This window comes from Podarcis gaigeae, assembly GCF_964106915.1.
Source record: "Podarcis gaigeae genome assembly, chromosome: 1".
Classification (NCBI taxonomy): domain Eukaryota; kingdom Metazoa; phylum Chordata; class Lepidosauria; order Squamata; family Lacertidae; genus Podarcis; species Podarcis gaigeae.
The window spans coordinates 45,161,391-45,186,398 of record NC_139678.1 but is presented as its reverse complement, the minus strand read 5'-3'; the positions used below and the strand labels follow the sequence as shown (position 1 = coordinate 45,186,398).

Below are 25,008 nucleotides of genomic sequence, written 5' to 3'. Positions count from 1 at the left end.
TGTAATTCAGCGCATTTTGAATAGTCAGAAGCCGCTGGCCTGGTGGGGTGGAGCTGCAACATTAGATTCCTGGCAGGTGTGTAGCTGCTGCTGCTTACCAGGAGTGGGAAAGACAATGGGGGTAGGGACACTGGCATGATGCAGGCAAACCAAGAGCAGCAGCAGATTGGCTCCACTGGTGCACTCGCATTTCCAAGTACTTTAAAATCCTGTGATCTGTCTTTAAGGTAGGCAGTGGCGTAGCGTGGGTTGTCAGCACCCGGGGCAAGGCAAGTAATTTGCGGCCCCTAACTCGTGGATTTTAGCAGGGGGCAGAGAGCTGCGAGTGCGAGCGCGCGCCCCCCAGATGTTGCGCCCGGTGTGCCCGGCCCCCCTGCACCCCCACGCTACGCCACTGAAGGTAGGCAATGCCCATAATGCAGAATTGGAAGTATTTTATAGTTTCCACTTCTATGGAGGAGGCAGCTCCATCCCTTTATGTTTGCAGAAACATCCCTTCACGGGAATAATTTACAGGCAAGGGAGTTTGCTGTTCTGGAACAGGTTCCAACAAGATATCACTAGATCAGGGAGAGTTTGGCTGAACAATTTACAAAGCCATCTTGATTCTAGGGCTACACACATAATCCACCATCCTTGGCAATAAGTCCCATGAAATGCAATGGAATTTATGTCTGAGTAAACAGGCATAAGATCACGCAGTAAATTCCAAGACGCTGAGGTGAAAAACTGGGATGCGTGTCTAGGGTCATGCTTCTATGCAAGTCACATGATCTGCACGGGATTGCGGCCCTCAAAAGATGCGTTTTGAGGGGGACTGTGGTCTCATGCCCCCAAACACACATTTTGGGATGCCACACAAGATCATGGCCCCTCTTTTTTCAGGATGAGATAGCAGCACCCAAAATGGGTGCCATGCTCCCACTTGAATGTCCCGCTTTTATCAAGACAGTTGAAGGGTATGCAGTTACTAGGATATACCGGTAGCGTTCCTTTTTAAAATGTCACCACTTTCTGAAAAGCTTAGCTTGAGAATATATGCAGAAATATATGGACCACAGTTTTCTTTGCCAACTGTTCATCTAAAAGCAGCCTTTCCCAACGTCAGTCACGCCTGGGCCATTGGCCATATTGATTGAGCCTGATTGAAATTACAGTCTAAAACATCTGAAGGTCCACTTAGGTTGGGAAAGGCTCCTCTAAATAAATAATTTGAATGAAAGAGGGGAGAAGTAAAGTGAGACATTATCCTACTTTCTAAAAAGCTTTTAAATATGCATATACATGCACCAAGCTACCATCTGGCTAATAACTCAAACTGAATCACCAGTTTAAAATCAATTCAGTTTATGTGGTCTCACAACAGCATTTTAAGTCTACCACATGACACTGTTCAACAAAGGCAGTATTTCACATATTTCAGGCATCTAGCCAAATCCTTCTGAACATTTGAACTGCTAATGTTTCATCATTAGCAACAGAAGTGCACCAGAGCTTTGATGGAACTTATGGGCCTATCAAAAGACACAGACGCTAGGCAACAACCACCATATATGGAATGTTCAAGCAGGATTCCCAGAATTTGGACAGATGCCATTTCCACTACAGTGTACTTTTTATGCCGTCGCTCTGGCTGCTATTATTATCTGTATCTTTCTTCCCATATATAATTAATGAAAGCAAAGGAAAAACGAAAATGAACAAATCACGCACATAATATCAATTTGCCATGTTAAAAGTCGCTGACCTTGAACATATGGACCCATCTCAGGATGTTCACGGACACGAAGAGTGTATGGCTTCTTATGGCCTGACTGCCTTAACAAGTCTCGGACTCGCTCGTTATAGATTTCAAGGAAACTGAAAAGTAGAGGGAATGATACAGGAATTCTGGGTCAGCCTGGATGTACTTCTTCACAAGCAGAAGTTATGCATGAAGAGGAAAGAAGATCGTGCCTTCCTGCCCTGCCCACCAAACACACCTACTCCACCTCTAGGTTGTCCAGTCATAACATTGTCTAGAGCCTAACATTCAGATCTTTCCTCCACTTGTGTTCAAGCCGTCTCCTAGCTTGTTTTCTCGCCCTAAGCTCTGGAGTATATCAGGGGGTCAAACAGGCTCCATGAAGTGGGAGAGGACACTCAGGGGCGATTGTGTCAACAGCCAGAGGCATTCAGGTGTTCCAGAGGTCGGCCAGGGCTTTGATAGGTGCACCAGTCATATCAGCTGGTAAAACCCCCAGAGCAGTTGGGAATCCCACTGGATCCATCAGCCTCCAAGGGCGGACCTTCCTAAAAGGTCCCCGCCCCGCTGCCTCTGCGGAGGGGAAAAGGTGCTGACAGCCTAAATCTCAGCAGGAAGTGATCTGACCATAACAAGGGACTGATGTCAATGTCCCCCCCCCACCTTCAAATCACCCTCTTCCTGTCCAGTCGAGAAAACAAGGTCCAGAGTGTGGCCTGCCAGGTACGTTGGGCTGCTGACATATTGGGACAGCTCCATGGTTGTCATGGTGACCATGAAGTCCTGAGCCGCCCCAGAGCCAGCTGTCTCGGTATGGATGTTGAAGGGTCCCAGAACCAGCAGTAAATTTAACTACTCCAGCCACAATCATTGACGGGCTTTAGGGCTACAGCCTTAGAAGACGAATTAGAATGGTAAAGACCTACAGAATCACATGACAAAGGGAAATAGAAATACACATACCTGACTTCTACTCTGCATGATGCTGACTGTTTTGTATAGTCATCTTCTCTTGAAAACAGACCCTACAGAAATCAGACATTTTAATTTTTTGCTTTCTGGATCAGGGTGGAGCGGTAGAATCAATTAAATTTTAACAATGTAAATATTTGGTTAAATTAAATAAATACCTCACATATACGAGGTGTTAATCCAATGGATGCCTTGAAAAGTGAAGAAAGAGACAAGATTGCTGTTCATTTGTGTTTATAAAGAGTCGTTTGGTATTTAAACAATGGTAAAATTTCCTTGGTACCATGTGACTATAGCATGGAAAGCTAAAAAAAAGAGGGAATCATTATGGGAGCAAAACTGTTTTAGATAACTGGTAGAGTCAGATCATAAAACTAGAGAGTTGTTCTGCGAAAGAATTGGGGAGCGAAACAAGAACTGCATTGTGCAGAGGTCCACTTGTGCAGTTTCTGACCCACTCATCCTCACTGCTGCCCCCCCATGTCTCCACTGAGAGTGCAAAGTGTGTCTGTTCAAAATCAGTGAAGACTGTTTGAACTCACACACTTGTGGCCTCTACACACTACACACACTACACGCTGCCTCTGTCTAGTTTTTACTGATTGCCACCACCTAATGCATTCCCCACACAAATAACAAATCCCAGGCTTTTCCTGAAGGCTGCTCAATTCTCAAGAGAAACTATAGTGAAAAACAAAGGATGCTGCAATGGGGAGGAAAGGGTGAGAAAGCCCTGCTGTGACAGAGTAATTTTGGCATAATTTTGGCCACAAACCAATAATTTTGGCCACAAACCAATAATTTTGGCCACAAACCAATAATTGAAAATAATATAGTCTGGACCCCGGTGCAACAACAAACTCTTTTTAATCAAACACTCCTGTTAATTTACCTTATTTTTCGCCCTATAGGACGCATTTCCCCCCTCCAAAAATGAAGGGAAAACCTGTGTGCATCCTATGGGGCGAATGCAGGCTTTCGCTGAAGCTTGGAGAGCAAGATGGGTTGGTGCGCACCGACCCCTCTTGCTCTCCAGGCTTCAGGAAGCCATCCACAAGCCTGGGGAGCCCGTGGATAGCAGCCTGCTTTCCGAAGCGCAGGGCACGCTGAAAGCAGAGCGCCTGGCGCTTCGGGAACACATCCGCAGCCTGCTGCATGGAGTGCGGGGCGCGCTGAAGCAGAGCGCCCCGCGTTCGGGCAGACATCGGGCAGCCCCACAAGCTCGGGGGACAGCGGGGAGGCGCAGCGCCGTCATCCTGCTGTTCCTCAACCTGGTTTGGAGGCTGGTGCTGGGGAGAAGCGCCCTGGTTTGGAGGCTGGCGCTGGGGAGAAGCCAGGCCCACAAGCTCGGGGGACAGCAGGGAGGCGCAGCGCCGCCATCCCGCTGTTCCCCGACCTGGTTTGGATTCTCCGACCTGGTTTTGGGGTGGAAATAAAGGGGGAAAAATTCCTTTATTCCCCCCCCCAAAAAAAAACTAGGTGCGTCCTATGGGCAGGTGAGTCCTATGGGACAAAAAATATGGTAGATCATACAGATTCAAAGTACGTAGCAGGATTAAACTAGATTCACAACACTAGAAGTGGCCTTCTGGACTGGACAAGTGCACTCAAAAGAAGTCAGGATGGCAAAAGCAATAATGCCTTGAAGGACTGAAATGCTTCAGCTACGCTAATATCTATACTGGTGCTCATGTAATTTGCTGTCTGTATTAATGTGAACTTCTATTTTTAGCTTCAAAAATTTAACATTTGATAGTGCCTAATGTTGAACATAGGGTGAAAGAGGGAAAGAATCCCAAGAGTCAGTTTCAAAAACAAACCTTGATTACCACTTGTGGTTTGAAGAGAAACAAGCCTATGTTTAGATGTCACAACAAGCTTGACTGGCTCTCTGGTACTGCAGCAGTGGCAGGAGTGGGAGAGAAGCAGAGCAGTAACTATTCATCAGCACGCATTAGCACACTCCGTGTGCATATCACATCATTGTTTGCTTCTAACTAACTAACCATCACAATCTAATGTCACATTTGAATAATGCACTTAAAACATTCTATTTGCAACTATATAGCTGAGTCCTAAGTCACCAATGTTTAAAATCCAAAAGATTCTGCTGCATATTAAACTTGAGGCATTAGCACATTTAACGCAAAACACATAATGTATTGAAGAATATAACTCACTGGAGTGCCCATCATGGTGTATGTTTTTCCTGAACCTGTCTGCCCATATGCAAAAAGACAAATGTTGTATCCTTTAAAAGCACCAGATAATACTGAAGTACCAAGGTCTTGGAAAACCTGAAATGAAAAAAAGAGAGAAATTATATTTACAGTCGTACCTTGGAAGTCAAACGGAATCCATTCTGGAAGTCCGTTCGACTTCCAAAATGTTCAAAAACCAAATCACAGCTTCTGATTGGCTGCAGAAAGCTCCTGCAGCCAATCAGAAGCCGTGGAACCCCGTCGGATGTTCGGGTTCCAAAAAAAAGTTTGCAAACTGGAACAATCACTTCTGGGTTTGCAGCGCTTGGGAGCCAAAAAGTCTGAGTTCCAGGGTGTTTGACAACCAAGGTATGACTGTATTATGTATACTTATCCTCAGTAATGTTCAGGAAGCATGAGCAGGAAGGAGCCACTCCAGGCCTCAGCATCTTCAAAAGGGGAAGATGCATTCTGCCTATCAGCTAATTTTCCAGACCTGCCAACGTCTTTTAACTATCAGAATTATCTTCATACTCCTTGTATGGGTTTAAGGGACATGAAAGTGAAGCTCTATTTGCCACACAATTTTCTGAAAGTCACACCCAATTAACAGAGAACTCCCCCTTCCCCCCCAAAAAACCCTGTAGTGTGCCTAATGCAACAGTAGGTGTTTTATAAACTACTACTCCAAGAAAGCTGTAACATCTACAAATTGGAAGTGCTCCCCCAAAAATGCTTTCACAAAAACCTCATGAAATTGTTTCTGTATGTTTGTTGTATTTGGCATAAGGAATCTTGTTTCAAAAGATTTAGGCTTTCAGATAATATGCAAGGTTTCAGCACGTACAGAAGGTACACAGAAAGAAGGAAAGGTGCAAAGAACCTGGAAACAGCGGGCTACAGAGGTGGTGCCATGAAACAGAACCCAGATATTTTCTGATAGCTGCTCTAAATTTTGTATAAATTTTCAGATTTTGCACTTTGATGACTGTCCTGCAGATGTTCCAAATCCACACTAGCCTGAAGAACAAAGCCTTCCAAAAATGCAGCACAGTAAAAGTTCTGTCACACGACAGGAGGACACCATATGTTTACAAGGCAGTAAAACAAACACAGTATATTAAAAACAAAAATGACTTAGTTTATTGCACAAAGAAAATAAATCACTTGCTATTCAATCACAGTTAGCTCAGATGACATATTTTGCTAACATACAAAAAGACAATCTGTGAATTTGAGAGGAAAGCCTGAGAATATCTGAAAATCATTTTGTCTGGTTTGAATATATTCTGGTTAGCCTTTCTATAAGTCTAGTAGTAATAACTTCAGAAGTCCCTATTATATATTTCATACCTTTATATCTAAAAAAGTTGGGTCAGGCTTATGAAAACCTTATAGATCTGACCATGGAGAAAACTGTACACTTCCATGTCCAAGCTGTGGAGCTCAATATGGTCAAAATGTTTTGCTTTTAGGAACATCTCAAATTAACATCTGCTGCTTCTCATTTTAGACTCAAATAGTCTCAAACGCCACAACTAGAATTTTCAAGAGATTTTGCTCCACTGTAATCACATATATACACTTGTTTTATAAAATAAGATCACAGGCAACCTTTTGCCCTTGAGGCTTTTATTTCCAGCTCTGGAAAAACATTGTGGTGGAAGTCTGGTTTTGGCCTGACATAATCTTGAAGGCTGCTTTATAGCACTATTGTAACATCTGTTTTTACTTAAGTTTGTTTCTATGAAGAATTCAGTGGGTGCTATCCAACTAAGTCATAGACTAGGCCCACTAAAATCTTTGGACATGTTACTTAAATCCATTTACTTCCATAGGTTTTCTCCGAGTGTGATGGGTAAACTACTGCTCCCATGATTCTTTGTAAGAAGCTATGTGCTTTAAATATATGGTGTGTATACAGCCACACATAGAACACTATTATTTCCCCAAGAATTATGTTTATATCAGAAGTGAAGTAAGTACAGTCGTACCTTGGAAGTCGAACGTAATTCGTTCCAGAAGTCTGTTTGACTTCCAAAATGTTCAGAAACCAAAGTGCGGCTTCTGATAGGCTGCAGGAAGCTCCTGCAGCCAAATGGAAGCTGTGGAAGCCTTGTTGGACATTCGGGTTCCAAAGAACGTCCGCAAACCGAAACACTCACTTCCAGGTTTGCGGCGTTCAGGAGCCAAAATGTCCAAGTACCAAGGCATTCGAGATCCAAGGTACAACTGTACAGGTCTTCACTCCAAACAGACAATTCATAGAGTGGTGAGGGGTTGCTTAACCCCATCCTTTTAAGCTGCCATCTGCTCAACAGCCCACCACTGGCTTTCTCCTTGCAAAATCAGAGATACAGCAGTTTGAAGAGCTATTTTGAGCAGACAGGGCTAAGGAAGAAAGAGTTAAACACACACACTGTCTATCTGGTCTTTGGCATGGCCTGAAACTATCCTCAGCTGCTGATACAAACATAACAGACCAACACATAATGAATTGTTCCACTCTACGTTGACATAAAACCGTTAGCTAGCGTCAGACCTTAACCTCTTATTAAACTAGCCAAATAATCCACTCCCCTCTATCAAAATAATAAAAGCCAATGACAACAAGTCATAGGAATCTTCATAGAAAGGATGCAGAGAATGCAGCCCTTTCTTATTTTTAAAAAAAGTACTGTAATAGACTATAATGCAGGAAGGAAGGACTAATGTAATAGCTTTGTCTCAATGATACAGGGTCTTTTCTGCATGTGAACTCTCACGAGGAATACCAAATTAATCCCAGCTGAAGGCTTTCTGTGTGCAAAGAAAGCAGCCACCAGAACACAGGGAACCCCATTATATTCCTTAATGGAGCAAGAAACTTCTGCTATGACACTGGGTTTATTTAAGCAACATTACACTATTCATGGCGAAGAAGAAAGAGCGAGACTGTGGTCATTTTGAAGCATTTCTCTCTCTTGTAAATAGATGACTGGCTACACTACTAGGACGCCTAGCCAATCTTCAGATCCTCACTTCTTTGCTCAGTTAAACAGGAAATGGTGAAACGGAAGAGACGGCTGCTCTCCAACAGATAAATCTATAGGAAAAATCCTATTGGCTGTGTAGCTAGAATGGGGTTCTGAAGATTTAAAACAACATCCTGCCTCTCTTGGTTGGCCAAAGGTACATCAATGCACATCTCTGAAACTGTGCTACCATGCTGTGGGCAAGGAAGCTATTGGTCTACCTCATCTCTCTTGACAGTTTCTCAGGGAAAAACCCAGACAATTGCTACACAAGACCCAGCTGGATTCCTGACTCTTGACTGTTTTGCCCAAGGGAATGCAATTCAATGCTTTTTTCTGGGGGTACGCATACCCCTAAACATTTTGTGAATCTTTGTACTTTTGTCCATTTACTGTATTTATTTTTCCCGATTCGAACTATAAAATGGTGATTTTCTTGAGTCAAAATGAGAGTACAGTCATACCTCAGGTTACAGATGTTTCGGGTTGTGCACCGCACCAAACCCGGAAGTACCGGAACGGGTTACAGTGGTGCCCCGCAAGACGAATGCCTCGCTAAACGAAAAACCCGCAAGACGAAAGGGTTTTCCGATTTTTTAGCGGCTTCGCAAGACGAAAGCCCATAGGGAAATCTCCGGGGACAGCGGGGAAGCGCAGCGCGCCTTCTCCTCTGTTCCTGGACCTGTCCTAAGGCTTGCGGTGGGAGGTCCGGGAACAGAGGACAAGGCGCGAAGGGCTTCTCCTCTGTTCCCGGGCTTGCGGTGGGAGGAGGGTTTTTCCTCCCCACCGCCAACATTCAGAACAGCATTCTGAATGTTGGCGGTGGGGAGGAAAGCCCTCCTCCTACTGCAAGCCTTCAGGACAGGTCCGGGAACAGAGGACAAGGCGCAAAGGGCTTCTCCTCTGTTCCCGGGCTTGCGGTGGGAGGAGGGTTTTTCTTCCCCACCGCCAACATTCAGAACAGCATTCTGAATGTTGGCGGTGGGGAGGAAAGCCCTTCTCCCCCCAGCCTTCAGAAGAGTTCCCGCCTAGGCTGCGGATAGCAGCCTGCTGCCCCGCGCGAGGGGCGCTCTGCTTAAGAGCGGGGCAGACATTCGCCGCTTGGGGAGCCCTGCAGGGGAAGTCTTGCAGGGCTCCCCAAGCTGCGAATGTCTGCCCCTCGCGCGGGGCAGCAGGCTGCTATCCGCAGCTTGGAGAGCCCTCTGGACCTCTTCTGAAGGCGGGTGGGGGGCAAAAGTCTTTGTCCCCCCTGCCTGCCTTCCCGGGGGATTTTAAAATGCTGGCGGGCGGCAGCGCTGCCGCCCGCCAGCATTTTAAGATCGCCCCGGACAGCGGAGAAGTCCTCCGCTGTCCTGGGGTTTTTAAAATGCTGGCGGGCGGCAGCGAAGGCTTCGCTGCCGCCCGCCAGCATTTTAAAATCGCCCCAGGACAGCGGAGAAGTCTCTGCTGTCCCGGGAAGGGGGGGGGAAAGCAAAGACTTTCGCCCCCCCGTCGGCCTTCAGAAGAGGTTGGGGGACAGACTGTCCCCAAACCTGGTCTGAAGGCGGTTTCCATAGGAACGCATTGATTGATTTTCAATGCATTCCTATGGGAAACCGTGCTTCGCAAGACGAAAAACTCGCAAGACGAAAAGACTTGCGGAACGAATTAATTTCGTCTTGCGAGGCACCACTGTACTTCTGAGTTTTGGTGCTTGCACATACGCAGAAGCGCTAAGTTGTGCTTTGCGCAGAAGTGCTGAATCGCTACCCACACATGCGCAGACGCGGTGCTGCAGGTTGTGAACATGCTTCCCACATGGATCACGTTCGCAGCCCGAGCGTCCACTGTACCCCAAAACATTTTTTTGGGGAAAAAAAGCACTGATACAACTTAACTATGTGTTGCATTGAACAAAACTGGGGCAACTTTCCTCTCTCCATGCATCCCCTAAATCTCTTCTGGAAGTTTCCCCAAGCATCTGGGGCATATGGAGGGCATGGAGGGTGTGTGGGGAAAGGAGAGGGAGGGGAGGTTCCTTGCACAAGCAGAAATCCTTGTGCAAATGGGACAACTTCATTGGAAACAACAAAGTTGGGCAACACACAATCAGCGCCCCAGAGATTCCAGCAGCTGCCTAGAGCACAATTCTGTCAAGAGACACAAGAAAGTGTCCTACCAAGTCTCTAGGGTCCTACCAAGTCTCCCTGAAAATTTGATACTGCAGTATCTCCCTCCTTCTTCTAATACAACAAAACAAGAGACTGAGGCATTGTTATTTTGGATTATCTAAGGAAGGGGGATCAACTACAAAGGTTAAATAGGGAAAGATTCAACTTAGTATGTGTTTCTGGTAGTGGTCAGCACATGGTAACATGCACACACACCTTTTACATAGCCCCCCCAGCCTGGCACAGAGATATTGGATGCAAGATGTGGTGAGAAATAATGCAGTTGTTATTTGCACATTAGGGAGACCAACACAGGTTGAAATTTTGGATGGTAAATTCACAGCCAGAAAAACTGTACATTATAAAAGGGCTATAAGGTCACAAGTGGTTTCTTTTCACATTCTGTGCTGGTAAGAACCAACCACTAAGTTTTAGTTTTCTATTATCATGAAACAAAAGGGGGTTATTTTAAAAACACAACCTTGGTTCTCAGCCTTCAGAATGAGCTGTTAGCCACCATGTATCAAACTCTGAAAAGCTTGCTAAAGACAAATATTCCCTGTTCCTCCCTTCTAAGACCTTGAAAGGGTTTTCCAGATTGTAGGGCATTTCAGTACAGTACCTAGTAGGGGTCTAACTGTATCATCTGGTGCTCAAAGACATTAGATCAGCTAAAAGATGTGGAAATAGCACTTGGAAATCTCCTCCCTCTTTCTCACTTCAGATGATAGAAGAGAAACAAGAAAGAGTGCCTATACCAGGCATAGGCAAACTTGGCCCTCCAGATGTTTTGGGACTACAACTCCCATCATCCCTGACCACTGGTCCTGTTAGCTAGGGATGATGGGAGTTGTAGTCCCAAAACATCTGGAGGGGCGAGTTTGCCTATGTTGGCCTATACTGAGTTCTCTTACCTAAAAAAAATGGGAAGATGGGATTCTAGCAAGAAATACACTGTCATATGTATGCACTGGATTATAACCATTGGTGGTTTTGCCTTCCACTTCTTGCAGAAGCTAGGGCAGATAATTCCCCCTGCTTCTCCCTTCTGCTCTAAATACCACATCTCATACTGTTCCAGAGAGGCTCCCCAAACTCCCAAGAGCAGCTCTTTTGCAAACACAGGAGCTGCAGTTCCCGCCTTCCACATGCAGAAGAGTTCTCTGTCAGTTCAAATCATCACTGGATACAATCCATTGGGCTTGCATACTCTTTAGTCAAATAAATGAATCCCCCAAATTATTTTCTCAGGTATTTTATATCTCACAATACTGGTGCATAGTCTATCAGATAAGCATTAAAAATTGTCATAAACACACACACACACACACACTTTGTGGAAGTCTTCCTAGTTGTATTCCTAATTCCTTCAAATGATTGATACATTTTCTCAGTTCAGCTGTTCATTGTATACATTGCATAGAATATGCCCATTCAGGATCCTGTGAAAAACACTTCCAACTTGGTTCAGTGAAATATGAATCAGATGTGTTTTGGGGCAACGTTCCCCTGATTAACACCATGGTCAGATTGCTATTAAGAGACACAAATATCCAACTTATAAGGGATAGAGAAACCTACTACAATGATAATTTTTTAAAAAACCATCCTATTACAGATTAAAACTAATGCCCAGGTGGCATTATAAGGGCTCTCTCAGCCATTAGGTGGTGTGCGATAGCATCCATTTGGTGTGAGGTTTCATCCAAAATCAGTGCCAGTGGAGGCAGCACTTTTCCTCCAGCAGGACATATGGCAGGGTGTGTGGTGCAAGCAATGGTGGCAGAGTGGGTAGTGAAAGTGGCAGTAGCAAGTATGGTGGCGCTGATGGTGGTAGGAGTGGCAGCAGGGCAGGGTGGCATGTCCTGTTTCACCTCAAGGTAGGGAAATGGGATGTTGCACCCCTGGGCCACTATACACCTCTAACTGCTATGTAACTACTGCTATTCCTTTTCCTCCTTCCACTTCCAAATTAGAACAGCCACCAAGAACTACAGTGCAATTATGTAAGTTGCCATGGATGCTCAACAGCGGTCCACGTGCCATACTCTTCAATAGGCGCTATAGGTGTGTCCCTGTTCTCCTTTCTTTCCAAAATAAATGTAGCGGAACTATTTTTTTTATGTGAGCACTGATTCCACTAATTCCTTTCCTGTTAGAGATACAGATAAAAATATTTAAAGCTTCAGTTTATTTAAGTCTTTAAGACCAACCTATGTAGTTCCTAAGAAACTGAAAATATTGTTAAGTTTAGGTGCAACAGTGGCACATTCACTTCCCGCGACCATCAAGATCTCAATACTTGGCAAAAGCAGCTTTTGATACCAGCTTTCCTGTGGGATTGCAAATACTTTTTAAACTTTTATTTTCACAGTCACCCCTCCCTCTCCTATGACATTCAATTGTAGCGAACTATTCATACCAAGTTATTATTCCATCTACTGTAATCAGGGAATAAATGTATGCAAATTATACCCAGTAGGATGTGAAACAATGCGCACATTGTACTATGCAAAGCTAAGTGCAGACAGAGCCTGTGAGTCTACAGGCAGAAATGCCAAGGCTATGAAAACGGGAAATACATGAGAATCTGGGTTGCCGAGAGTCTAAAATGAATGTTGTTTAGTGACTCCAGAATTACCATTTCAAGTAACTCTTTCAAAACAACTGATGGCACCTTATTACATCTATAATCCTAACAAAAAAAAATTAAAATCTAAACTCACTTGGGGGAAAACTCGGTTCTTTTTCAACATTTCAAATCTTAAAATAAATCACTGCATATCTACAAGATAAACTGAAGAATTGTGTGACAGACATATCATATGTTCTATCATATTGTTCTTATGTGATTTTTCTTTACCTGAAATATTAAGTAAACAACAGTACTTGAGGGAATGAGAATTCATATACAATGCACAATTCTTACAAAATAGAAATATACTGGCTAGGAGCGAATGGGGAAACTATGCAAAATAGTTACAGCTAAATCACTTCCTTGGCAAGCCCAAAGGACTTACATGAAACAAAGGACAAGATGCAACCCCCAATGTCATGTACAGAAACTGACAGTAAAGCTTACTTCAACACTGGCATTGGAACAGCATTATCTAGACTCTGGTGTTCTTCCGGGCAGGAGGTTAGTTTAGGGGGTGTATGACAGGTCTGTGGCACACATAGCTCAGCTCTTCAACATTGAAGAATCACCACAGGGCTCAGGAGATACTGGGTTTTGGTTTGACACTGGTGCCTCCAACAGCTGCCACCTGAGGCAACTGCTTCACTCTGCCTAATGGTATGGTCAGCCCTGGTTTTTGGTTATTAAATTACTTTAAGCACACACCATAACAGAGTTGACCAGCAGAAAATCCATGCTGCTCTGAGGGTAGTCAGCTGTATCATGGCTGCTACTTAGGAAATAACTTTAAGTTAATCAATTAGCTTTTGAGTAAATAAAAACTGAGTGGTATCAGAAGGCAATCACAGAAGCATTACTTTCATGGATGAGATGACATCATAGTAAGCAGCATAAATACAACTCAGGAACACACTTAGAAAACATTTCCTAAATGTTACCACTGAAAGGAGCAGCTGCAAGGAAAATATATTTAAAGCTCTGTTTGGACTCAGCCAGGGAAATGCGTGACGGTATTAATGTTTATTCTTATTTTGAAGGCTTTTGGAGGTACAACCGGAAGACCAGGAGACTTTTCTTCCTGCAGCTGGAGGATGGAGAGGGCTAATACTCAAAAATGTCTGTACATGTTAATTTTTTATTGCGATCCTGTCTGAGCTTCTTCATCGCTGCATGGTACCAGCTTGATATATAGGACATATGGGGGGAAACCACCTGCTGCTCTTTTTTAAAACTACAATTCTATTGCCAGCACGTATAGCTCAGTTGTTTAGAGCATGGTGCTGATAATGACAAAGTTGCAGGTTTGATCCCCAAATGGGACAACTGCAAATTCCTGCATTACAAGGGGTTGGACTAGTTGATATTCATGGTCCCTTCCAACTCTACAATTAGGGTTGCCATATGTCCAGAATTTCCTAGACATATCCGGAATACTGCAGCTGCAAGCTAAATTCCCAAGTTGACAGTGTCGTTTTTGCCAATTTCCCTTAGAAATAGCTCAAAAAGTCCAATTTCGTTGCAATTTCTATTTCTAGGTTTGTATTACGTATTCTGTGTAGGCCTATGAACGTATAATTCAAATGATTCCAATGTATAATATATTAGTAGAGTTGTGATTCCCAAGAAAGGTAGGGCTTATTTTCAAACATATGGAATTATCAGGAACCTCAGTTAGCATTAAAAGGGCTAAAAGGTAAAGGTAAAGGTACCCCTGCCCGTACAGGCCAGTCGTGTCCGACTCTAGGGTTGTGCGCCCAACTCACTTTAGAGGCCGGGGGCCAGCGCTGTCCGCAGACACTTCCGGGTCACATGGCCAGCATGACGAAGCTGCATCTGGTGAGCCAGCACCAGCGCAGCACACGGAAACACCATTTACCTTCCCGCTATAAAGCGGTACCTATTTATCTACTTGCACTTAGGGGTGCTTTCAAACTGCTAGGTGGGCAGGGGACTTCCGGGTCGGCGCCATCGCCGAATGGCGGACTCCCTCCAAGCTCCGGAGGGAGCCTGCTGGGTAGGGGTTGGGTCCTGCCGCGCCAGCGACGCGGGGACCCTCAAAAACCATGGGCGGTGATGTCCATGGACTTGGTGACTCGGCGGGCACCGTTTGCGCCCCCCCGACCCGCGAAGGAGCCTTTTTAAAGGCTGCGGAGTGGGCGACGGGGGGGTGTGATGCTATGAGTCCACTGCTTCCCCTGCCCAGCGAAGCCGCATGCCATTTGGCGGAGAGCAACGACTTCTTCTTTGGAAAATTTTGGATTTGGATTAAAAAGAACAACCCGTGAGTAAATTTATCGGACTTAAAAGGGAAAATTTGATTTATGAATTTGGAGCGAGCGGGGGAGGTGCAAAAAGGAAGTCCGCCCCCCCCCCCCGGTTGTAGATGTTTTAACGCAAGGATTTGACAACTAAGATCGAGAGATGAACTTGTTTTTTTGGAAAAATTTAATTTCACGAAGGGAAATTACAATAATTGTGCTGGAGGAGAAGATTGGTTTGTGAGAACTAAAATGCAACCCCCCCCCGGGAACCGGGAGCGATCTGTTATGAGAGACTGGTGAAGAGAGACAGAAACTTTGACAGCTGTCAAAGTAGCTGTCAAAGCAGGAAAATAAAAGAGAACTTTGTTACGATGGCTTTGCTGGTTAGATTTGTTACAATTTGGACATAAATTATTGGAAATAAAGGCAACAAGTTATTTGACTTTTGTGTCTGATCTGGAAAGAAATTAAGTTACCATATTCCCTCTAGAGCAGTGTTTCCCAACCTTGTGCCTCCAGATGTTTTTGGCCTACAACTCCCATCATCCCTAGCTAGCAAGACCAGTGGTCAGGGATGATGGGAGTTGTAGGCCAAAAACATCTGGAGGCACAAGGTTGGGAAACACTGCTCTAGAGGGAGGTTGGGACATTGCAACAGTAGCAGCAAGTGAGCAGGATTTGTTATCTCTTGGGAAAGCTGCAAAAACGAAGCATTATTTTGTCTACAGAGGTTTCTACACTAAAGGAGACAATGGATTTATCTATTGAAGAAAGGAAGGGACTTGACGTAAGTTTATGTTCCTGAATAAATAAAGCCTCTGTGGAGAACAAGAAGTTTCTGAATTAGAAGGTTTTTGCAGCAGAACAGGAAAAGAAACCTGAGGAATAAGAGTTGGACTAAACTCGAAGTTGGAACATTTGGGACATCCAGACTTTAAAAGGATCAAGAAACAGAATTTGAGTTATACTCTTAAACATAGAGGTCTGGATGGAAGAAGAATGATCTTTTCTGAGAGTTTCTCCGAGATTGGACTTTCTGAAATCAAAAGCTATCAAAAGACGGCAAAGTAGAACTGAGACATGGATGTGGGTTCTCCAGTTTGGCAGTAGACAGATGGATGAACTTTGGGGATCGGAACCGGGAAAAGGGGGAGGGAGATTTGGAATCCAAAGGCTGTAAAATTACATATTTTTTCTTTCTTTTCTTTTTTCTTATTTCTTCTGGTTCTATGAAAATAGGGGAATTCGTGGAAGGGAATTGGGGTCGAGCTTAGGGAAGCATAAAAATCATAAGGAGAAATGGTTAAATAAGATAAATTAATTTTGAATAAATGGGTTATTTATAATTATAGTAAGGTTTTAAAATTTGGGGTAAGAATTTTGTGGAATTAATTTTATGGAATGGGAATACGAGAGGGGGAGGGGGGAAGTCCGGGAAAGATGTCAACGAAACTAAGTGTAAACTTTATTCTTTTCTTTTTTCTATCTTTCCTTTTTTATTCTGGAAACTTTAATAAATATCATTTAAAAAAAACAAACAAACTGCTAGGTGGGCAGGAGCTGGGACCGAACGACGGGAGCTCACCCCGCTGCGGGGATTCGAAGCGCCAACCATACGATCGGCAAGCCCTAGGCGCTGAGGTTTTACCCACCCGCGTCCCCTATTAAAAGGGCTAGGGAGGTGATATTATCATAATTATACCACATTCCTAAATGTGTCTAATCAGAAAGAACGCCTATTAATTTGAAGTGTCATCAGTGGTGAGAAAGCATCATACGTCCGTCCATTTCTCCTGCAACTATAGCCACTGCTGGTCTGAATAAATGTTTGCTTTCCTTTGAATTAACATCTACTTAGTCACTAGGAGACAGGGGTGTCAACTTGAATAAAATATTGTAGGGGCCCAAGTAGGCCCCACCCCACATAATCAGCCACATGACACAATGCACACACACTATTTAAATGGGAATGCCCATCAACGTTGGGCCGCCCCGGGCCCCTCAAACATTTTACTGGGGGGCCGAAGCCCTCATGGCCCCTGGGAGATGCATTAAAACTTTTCAAAGAGGCATTGGAGACAATGAGAAGGCCCTTCCCCAAAGTCATTAGTTTTATTACAGGGCAGAAATTATGCTGGTGAAGGAGACTGAAATGGCTATAACCGTAGGAAGACATCCAAGTCTATAATATGGCAGTATGGGGAGTCAGATGGAAAGAAGCTGGATTATGCTGTCCGGGAGAGTTGTAGTAGCATTTTAAGTGGGAAAGTGTAATGTGAAAATGGTTTTGGCAGTTCACCATGCTTGCCTTCTGGTTAGCCACCGTGAGAACAAGATGGTGGGATAGATCTGGTGGGATAGATTGGCTTGATCTTGCAGGCTTTTTTTTATGATGGTATAGAAAGTACTAACACACACTAAGAATCACAGTGCTAACCTGAAGGGTGAGCCCTCTGCCTACTCTTTAAGACAACAGATGTATAGAACATGCTAACACACCACATACTTTAGGAGCTGGAAGACTATCTGTGTGAAGCAGCTGTCATTCCATTATTCAAGATAAGTACAGATGCATCCAACAGCCTTTCCAGTTGTTACAAATTTCACTGTCCATTTATATATAATTTCAGCCCAAACACTACTCACAACTGTTGAAGGTCTTAAGGGACTGTATGATGGTTGAAAATGAAACCAGTGCTTTTTACTTTTAAACCATAACCATTTATTATTACTTATACAAATTGTAAGGGTAAACAGTGGCTGACCACAGAGAAGCTCAATTTAACTTATTTCAACAAATCAGAAACCCAAGAGGCCAATCTAATGGTTTGGCTGGTGAGGTCTTAGGTTATTATGAAATGGAAAAAGGAAAGAAACAGTTTTCTAGTGACTATATCCATTTACCTGGAAATATATTCCGTTTAACTTAATTGGACTTGCAACAATTTGATCAAGAGTACTTGCTTTCATCAAGCACTAACAGCACTATTTAACACTATGCATTTCTACCTAGAAGTGAGTTCTATTGAATCCCCGCAATGGGGTGAGCTCCTGCCAACAGGGTGAGCTGTGTCCCAGCTCCTGCCAACCTAGCAGTTTGAAAGAATGCCAGTGCAAGTAGATAAATAGGTACCACTGTGGCGGGAAGGTAAATGGTGTTTCCATGTGCTCTGGTTTCCATCACCGTGTTCTGTTGCGCCAGAAGCGGTTTAGTCATGCTGGCCACATGACCCGGAAAGCTGTCTGTGGACAAACGCTGGCTCCCTCAGCCTGAAAGCGACCCCATAGTTGCCTTTGATTGGACTTAACCTTCCAGGGGTCCTTTACCTTTACCTTTTTACTCTTTGTCAATATTCACAACAAAATCAATTACAAAGGAAGACTCTCAAACAAGTCAGTGGCAGCAACAACTAGCTTTAACTTAGCTAGCTTTAATTTTTCAAAAATTACTTAACCACGAAGTGTTATCAAAATGAATATGCCAGTAATGTCATCTGTGGATCACAGCCCCCAGAGAGAGACAATTCTATATGATTTTATTCTAATAGCTCTTGTTTGCAATGTATACCAAGATAATATTAAAATGGAATTTGAGGGTCTTTTTGTTCCTCACTGTATGATATCTTTTCTTAACATAGGACTAATGCAGTATGCTCACTGATTCCAACTTAGGAATTCTGGAGAGGGAATAAAACAGGCTAAAGCCAAAAAAGTGACCTTATTCGTGTAAAATCCAAACCATTCCAATGCCTATTGAATGCAGCAGCTGTGTCGCTGGCAGAAGAAATGTAACATAACTAAAACATTCATGGAGAAGATTTCCCTCCCCCTCATGGAGATCCAATTTTTGCACAAAAAAACCTTTTCTTATATCATGCTCTTTTCATTTCTCTCTCTCTCTCAAGATTGGGAAAACAATAACAGTTGACTGCTCAGCACTTTGCAAGTATTTCATGAGAAAAATTCCACTTTATACCCACATGCATGGCATATATCACTTCCTAATCAATGTATTTTAAAGCTAATTATTAAGTTGTTTTTACAATGAAAAACTCCAATCTTTCAATTATGGATACAGTTTCTGCCAAAGCCTCTAAGCCAAATGCAACTTGAATTTCACAACTGCTATCTGGAAAAGAGGGAAAAACCCCAACTCAATCTTTTTAATCATATCTAGTAAAAATAATCATTTTCTTCCATCATAATTATTTCATTGTATCTGTTAACCAATTAATACGCAATCCTTCCTTTAAAAATGTGTTTCCCATTTTAATACTCTCCCTTGTTTTTTCCTCTTTATTTTCCTCTTTTTTCATTCTTTATTCAGCTACGTCTCAAAATATACACATTTTATTAAAATGTATTTTAAGAGCAAAAACTCTTTAACTGCAAGCACTCTTTCATCAATGTTTATAAAATCCCTGTCTTTAAATCTCATGTGCATTGACTCACTATATGCCTGGCTTCAACAATATCCACTTCTGTCCCTAGGGAGCAAAAAATTCTAACAAAACCTCGTAATGGAAAACAATATGATCTGTTAAACAGATGGCTTGATGTAGGGGTGTTGCCTACCATACAGTTGTACAGGAACAAAGATAAGATTTATTATTCTATTTGGAAATTCACATTATCAACTATCAAACACTTAACCATTTTTCTTAATGCTTAATTAATGAATTTCCATTAAGTTGTTCAGAACACATAATATTGTCCCCACCAGTCCTCCATCCCAGAATTTCCAGGCTTTGGCATACAGTATGCAAACTACAGGCAGATAATCAAGATGATACAGTATACAATAAAATTATATTGATGGTATTAGAGCAGGGGTCAGCAAACTTTTTCAGCAGGGAGCCAGTCCACTGTCCCTCAGACCTTGTGGGGGGCCGGACTATATTTTGAAAAAAATAATAATGAACGAATTCCTATGCCCCACAAATAACCCAGAGATGCATTTTAAATAAAAGGACACATTGTAAAAACACGCTGATTCCTGGACTGTCCATGGGCTGGATTTAGAAGGCGATTGGGCTAGATCCGGCACCCGGGCCTTAGTTTACCTACCCATGTATTAGAGCAGTGTTTCCCAACCTTGTGCCTCCAGCTGTTTTTGAACTACAACTCCCATCATCCCTGACTAGCAAGACCAGTGGCAAGGGATGATGGGAATTGTAGTCCAAAAACAGCTGGAGGCACAAGGTTGGGAAACACTGTATTAGAGCATCCACAATCTACGTAGGAAAAAATAATGCAAGAATGCAAATGAAATTGACATCAGCTAAGCCTCATTGTAATTGATGGATATTCATTGCTCTGGCAAGTGAATGAAGCAATAATAAGCACTTCAAACATTACTATTATTTGTCACAGATTAGCATAAAGTCAAAGAATGAGGAAAATAATTATTTGAATTGATGGCAGTGATACTTCAAGCTAGCAGTTTTCACTGTAACACTCCTTGCAATGGCTGGCTTTTGTTAAATGTGTTTTACATGTTGAGCATGTGCAGTCCAAAGTGACCACCAATGGAACTTACTCCCAGGCACCTGATCAATGATTGATCAGGGATGTGAACCCAGATCATCCCACCCAAATTCCAACATACTGACCACTACATGACCCGGTGCCACTATTCTGTGACAGCTGGCTGATCCTAAAAACAGAAGAAGAATGCTGATAGATGAGACCAAAGGCCTATCCAGTCCAGTCCAATTTTCTGAAAGTTTGGGTCAATGTTAAGAACATCTGGAGTGGGTTGTAAGGGGCGTTATTGGTCTGACACAGTACAACAGTTCACACACACCTAAGACCAATGGATTATAAACTGTTAATTTCAATGTGTTACTGATTTTATAAAGAAACCAGTTTCAATTTATAGATTTCCAGGAAAGAAGAAAAAAATACTACTTATTTCCTTACCACTTCCTGAGAGGCATATGTGGGATCCTCAGGGTCAACTGACCAATAGCAGTAATCAAAGCCAAATGCCACAACTTTCTCCCTTGTGTCCCAAACACCCTCATATCTGCTGTCCACCTGAGTTGAAAGAAAATGAAAGAAAGCAGCATGCATTTAGTTGTATTTACAAGATTTATTCTAAACCACTTCTTGATTTTTACATTTCTTTCAGTTAAAAGTATTGAGTCAAACACAGTCTGCACATTCCTCTTCCTATTTTTACATTTCAAATAAAGATAATAAATACCACTTAAACAAGGGTGTCCAGAAATTCTGCAATGGAAATGATGATGGTGGTGGTGATCTCAAACTCTCTTTCTCAGATACCCAAACTATATATTATTATGCATACTGGTAAAATGGCACCGTTAGATAAGGAGTGGTCCATACAAGCATTTTCACTGCTTGATTACTGTTTAATCAGGTGTCAAACTACAGGTGTGAATGAGCCATCACAAACATAACTTGTATTTCACTTCAAATAACCAGAACACAAAGAAATCACTTCATACTTTCTGCTGCAAATTATCCAGCCTTTATGAACTGATCCTCATTTGTGCACTTTATGACTTTTGTTTTTGATAACAAAAACCTGAAAACAAGTCCAGAATTCATGAGGTAAAACTGGGAGAAAAGAATTGAGGGATCTGTTAGTACCACCATCTCTGGTTACTCAAATCTCTTGCTAAAATGCCTGAAGCAGAAACTTTCATTGCTGTCTGTTGTCACGCAAGTGGTAATCCTTTCTTTAAACAAAAACACTTAACCATAAGAACCAGAGGATGCAGCAAAAATGATGAATGCCATATTACTTTATCTAAAGTATTGCACATGTTTGCTTTAACATATTTTCTCCATCACCAATTTGATTCACACACAATTTTTGGTGACTTCTTTCACCTGCAAGAGTGATCTACCAATAGGTAAAGGTAAAGGGACCCCTGACCATTAGGTCCAGTCGTGACTGACTCTGGGGTTGTGGCACTCATCTCACTTTATTGGCCGAGGGAGCCGGCATACAGCTTCCGGGTCATGTGGCCAGCATGACTAAGCCGCTTCTGGCGAACCAGAGCAGCACACAGAAACACCGTTTACCTTCCCGCCGGAGCGGTACCTATTTATCTACTTGCACTTTGACGTGCATCCGTTGGTGTGCTAGGTTGGCAGGAGCAGGGACCAAGCAACGGGAGCTCACCCCGTTGCAGGGATTCGAACCGCCGACCTTCTGATGGCAAGTCCTAGGCTCTGTGGTTTAACCCACAGTGCCACCCGCGTCCCTGATCTACCAATATGAGCAGCAAAATTAAAGCAGAATTAAACTAATATTGTATCCTAAATGTTACAGAAGATGCCACAGCTGACTTGATTTACATTCACACAGGTGAACAGGGGAAAATTTGCATATGCTGGTTTCCAAATCCATGGTAAGCTGGTTTGTATGCATTAAGTGCTAAAGCTAGGATCCAATGGCGTATATGCACCACAAACTCACCAGAGACTGGGGAACAGTATACCAATAGGCTTTTCAAGTGTTTTCACCAAGACTATCATACTATACCTCTCCAATAGTTGTGGAAGCAGATGCTGAGGACTGCAAGCTTCAACTCACTATATACAACTCACATAAGACTTACTGTAAGCAAAGGACAATGTCCACAATCTGTGATATGGTCACATACTTGACATGCTGGCTGTTTGTAACATTATTTTTTCTTTTTCACATTAAAAAAAAAATGTTTCTTATGCTTTTACTTCTGAACTAATGGCAGCCACAAAAAGGGAGAGAGGTGAAAAATACACAAGCTATTGTTTTGACTTCTGGTATGGCGACTCTATTACTAATCTGCCTGCACCAGGAAAGCAGGCAGGGCATGTTGCCAAACAAATATATTTTTACTTTGTGCTCATCAAAAGAGGAAAGCACTGAGTCACCACACAGAGGAAAAATAGCAGTACACTAATGGCAGTAAAAACAAACAGCAATTCAACATTTTACAATGATTTCCAAATTTTATTTTATTGTGTAAATAGGTTTTCTTTTTTAAAAAAATAATCTATGCAGTATGACAAATCACCACTTGCAGTATCTTAGACAGAAAGTAAAAGCACTATTTAAAGAGCTGATTTTGAAAAATACACCCAAATCAATCAGATTTTGACACGTAGCAAAATTAACTGTGAAGCGACTGGCATTAATTAAAACCCAAGGCTAACCAGAGGTAATAGATACTTGAGGCTCCATTAGTGTCCCAAAGCAGATCAGCTGCTTAGAACAAAGCCTTCTCCATCTATTTAGATTGCCCTTTCAAAATAACTTTGATAATTTAAAACTAGCATATCTCAATGCTATCTATTAAATGTTTAATATTATGCTGTGATGCCACTAATGATCCTGTCAAACTCTTAGGGGATACATTCTGTTTTTCAGATACAGGTGCTCCTTGGCTTCCAGTAATACAAGGATATGACACTGTTATACTTTGCTAATGAAAAAACGTACAAAGACAACCTGAAGTATCAGCAACACAAATTCTACAGGATGTCCTCTGCTTTAAGTCCCTAAAACATCAGAAGCATGCTCCATAGTAAATCAGAATAGGGCTTTTGGTGTGGTTGCTCTTGTTTTGCAGAACAGCATCCTAGTTGAGGTATCTTCTATTTGTAGTTTCTGGAAACATTTGGAGGCATTTTTGTTTCAACAAGCTTTTTTCAGGTAAATGGATTAAAAAAAGTAGGTCTCTGCCTTGGGCCTCTAACTGTATTGTTTTAAACCCCATTTCTGATTCTTTTTTTTTAAATTACGTTATTGCAAGTCACCTTGAGATGTATGAAAACTAATAAATTAATAAAATTAAATAAGACTTTTGTCATGTTATTTTCACTATTGTATGCATTTCCTCTAATATATATGATGGCAATAATTTTGTGGCTTGAGGGCTACACTGTAATTTGCACTTGTCTGAAATTTTGCTGCATTTTGGCTCGCATACAGTTTCAGGAAATGCAAATGGTTACCAAATCAAATTTCTCCCCCATCTGTTATGATTCTATGATCCTTTAAGAGAGAGTTATCTGTGTGGAAGTAAAACTAACCTATAAGAATCTATTTGCCATGCTAATTAACGTGATCTGATGTTTGCTTTGCCTACTGGTACAATATAAACTGATCTTTTCAACAATTGCATCAAAAGGATTACCTTTAATAATGAAGCTTATATTGCACAATCATTCAGAGGCATGCCTCATTTAGCTCACTATGTTCTACAATGGCTATTATGTTTGACTGAGAGCTCTTGACTTGCTACAAAGATAAAATGAACACTCCCCCCCCCCCCCCAGCAGTTACTGATCATTCTGTCATACTAAGAAGAAAATAGAAAGCAAATTATTTTGCTGGTCAACTCTCCTGAAATACCAAAACCATTATTTATTAAACTTATTAATCACTTTTCTAAGCAAGAAGTAACTCAAAGTGACTTGCAACAATAAATTACACATGCATTACACCGTAAACAGATTATTATTTATTACAAATTCTGCTGATTTCTGATTAATTAGATTAATTCATTGAAGATAAGGCTTTGCATACTTGTTGGTGTGGAACAAATGAGTGAGAGTAGCCTAATGCATATGCCCTACAAAACTGTTGGCCTCTGTGGGAGACCAGATGCTGAACTGAGGGCTGGGCCACCAATGAGGCAGACTGAGGCAGATGCCTTGGGTAGTGGAATTCCATGGTGCAGTTCCTCTGCAGGTGACCCAGTCACCCCCGCCACTGCTGCAGAAGCGAGAAGTGGTGGCTACCATAGAGATCTTGCTAGAGTTCTGTGAGATCTCACCGGAAGCCGCCATGTGACCCCAGTAATTGAGTTTGAGGGAAGGGCTACAGCGGGGGTGGGTGGATGGGTGGACTTCCCATTTTGCCATGATGCCACCCCTGGCTGGACTTTATAAGCCTTTGGGGGGATTCCATTAAAACAGTTCTTATATTTAGAAGGTAAGTGCTACAAAGTTTCATTTCCTAATCAAAGAAACCACACTTCAATCCCAATAAATATTTCTGAATG

At 42.5% G+C, this 25,008-nt stretch overlaps 1 protein-coding gene across 6 annotated transcripts in view; it reads right to left on the bottom strand.

Annotated features, from left to right (window-relative positions):
* STARD9 (StAR related lipid transfer domain containing 9) overlaps nt 1-25,008 on the bottom strand; it is a 90,645-nt gene that overhangs the window by 58,353 nt on the left and 7,284 nt on the right. For 4 of the 6 annotated variants that reach the window (XM_083746023.1, XM_083746025.1, XM_083746024.1 and 1 more), the window contains exons 3-7: nt 20,903-21,019; nt 4,897-5,013; nt 2,875-2,907; nt 2,708-2,769; nt 1,748-1,860 (exon numbers count right to left, since the gene is read on the bottom strand). In XM_083746023.1, the coding sequence (XP_083602149.1) occupies nt 1,748-1,860; nt 2,708-2,769; nt 2,875-2,907; nt 4,897-5,013; nt 20,903-21,019 (442 nt within the window). Of the gene's footprint in view, nt 1-1,747; nt 1,865-2,707; nt 2,770-2,874; nt 2,908-4,896; nt 5,014-20,902; nt 21,020-25,008 lie in introns of those variants that run through there. The other 2 variants (XM_083746026.1, XM_083746027.1) reach the window with 2 other exon arrangements.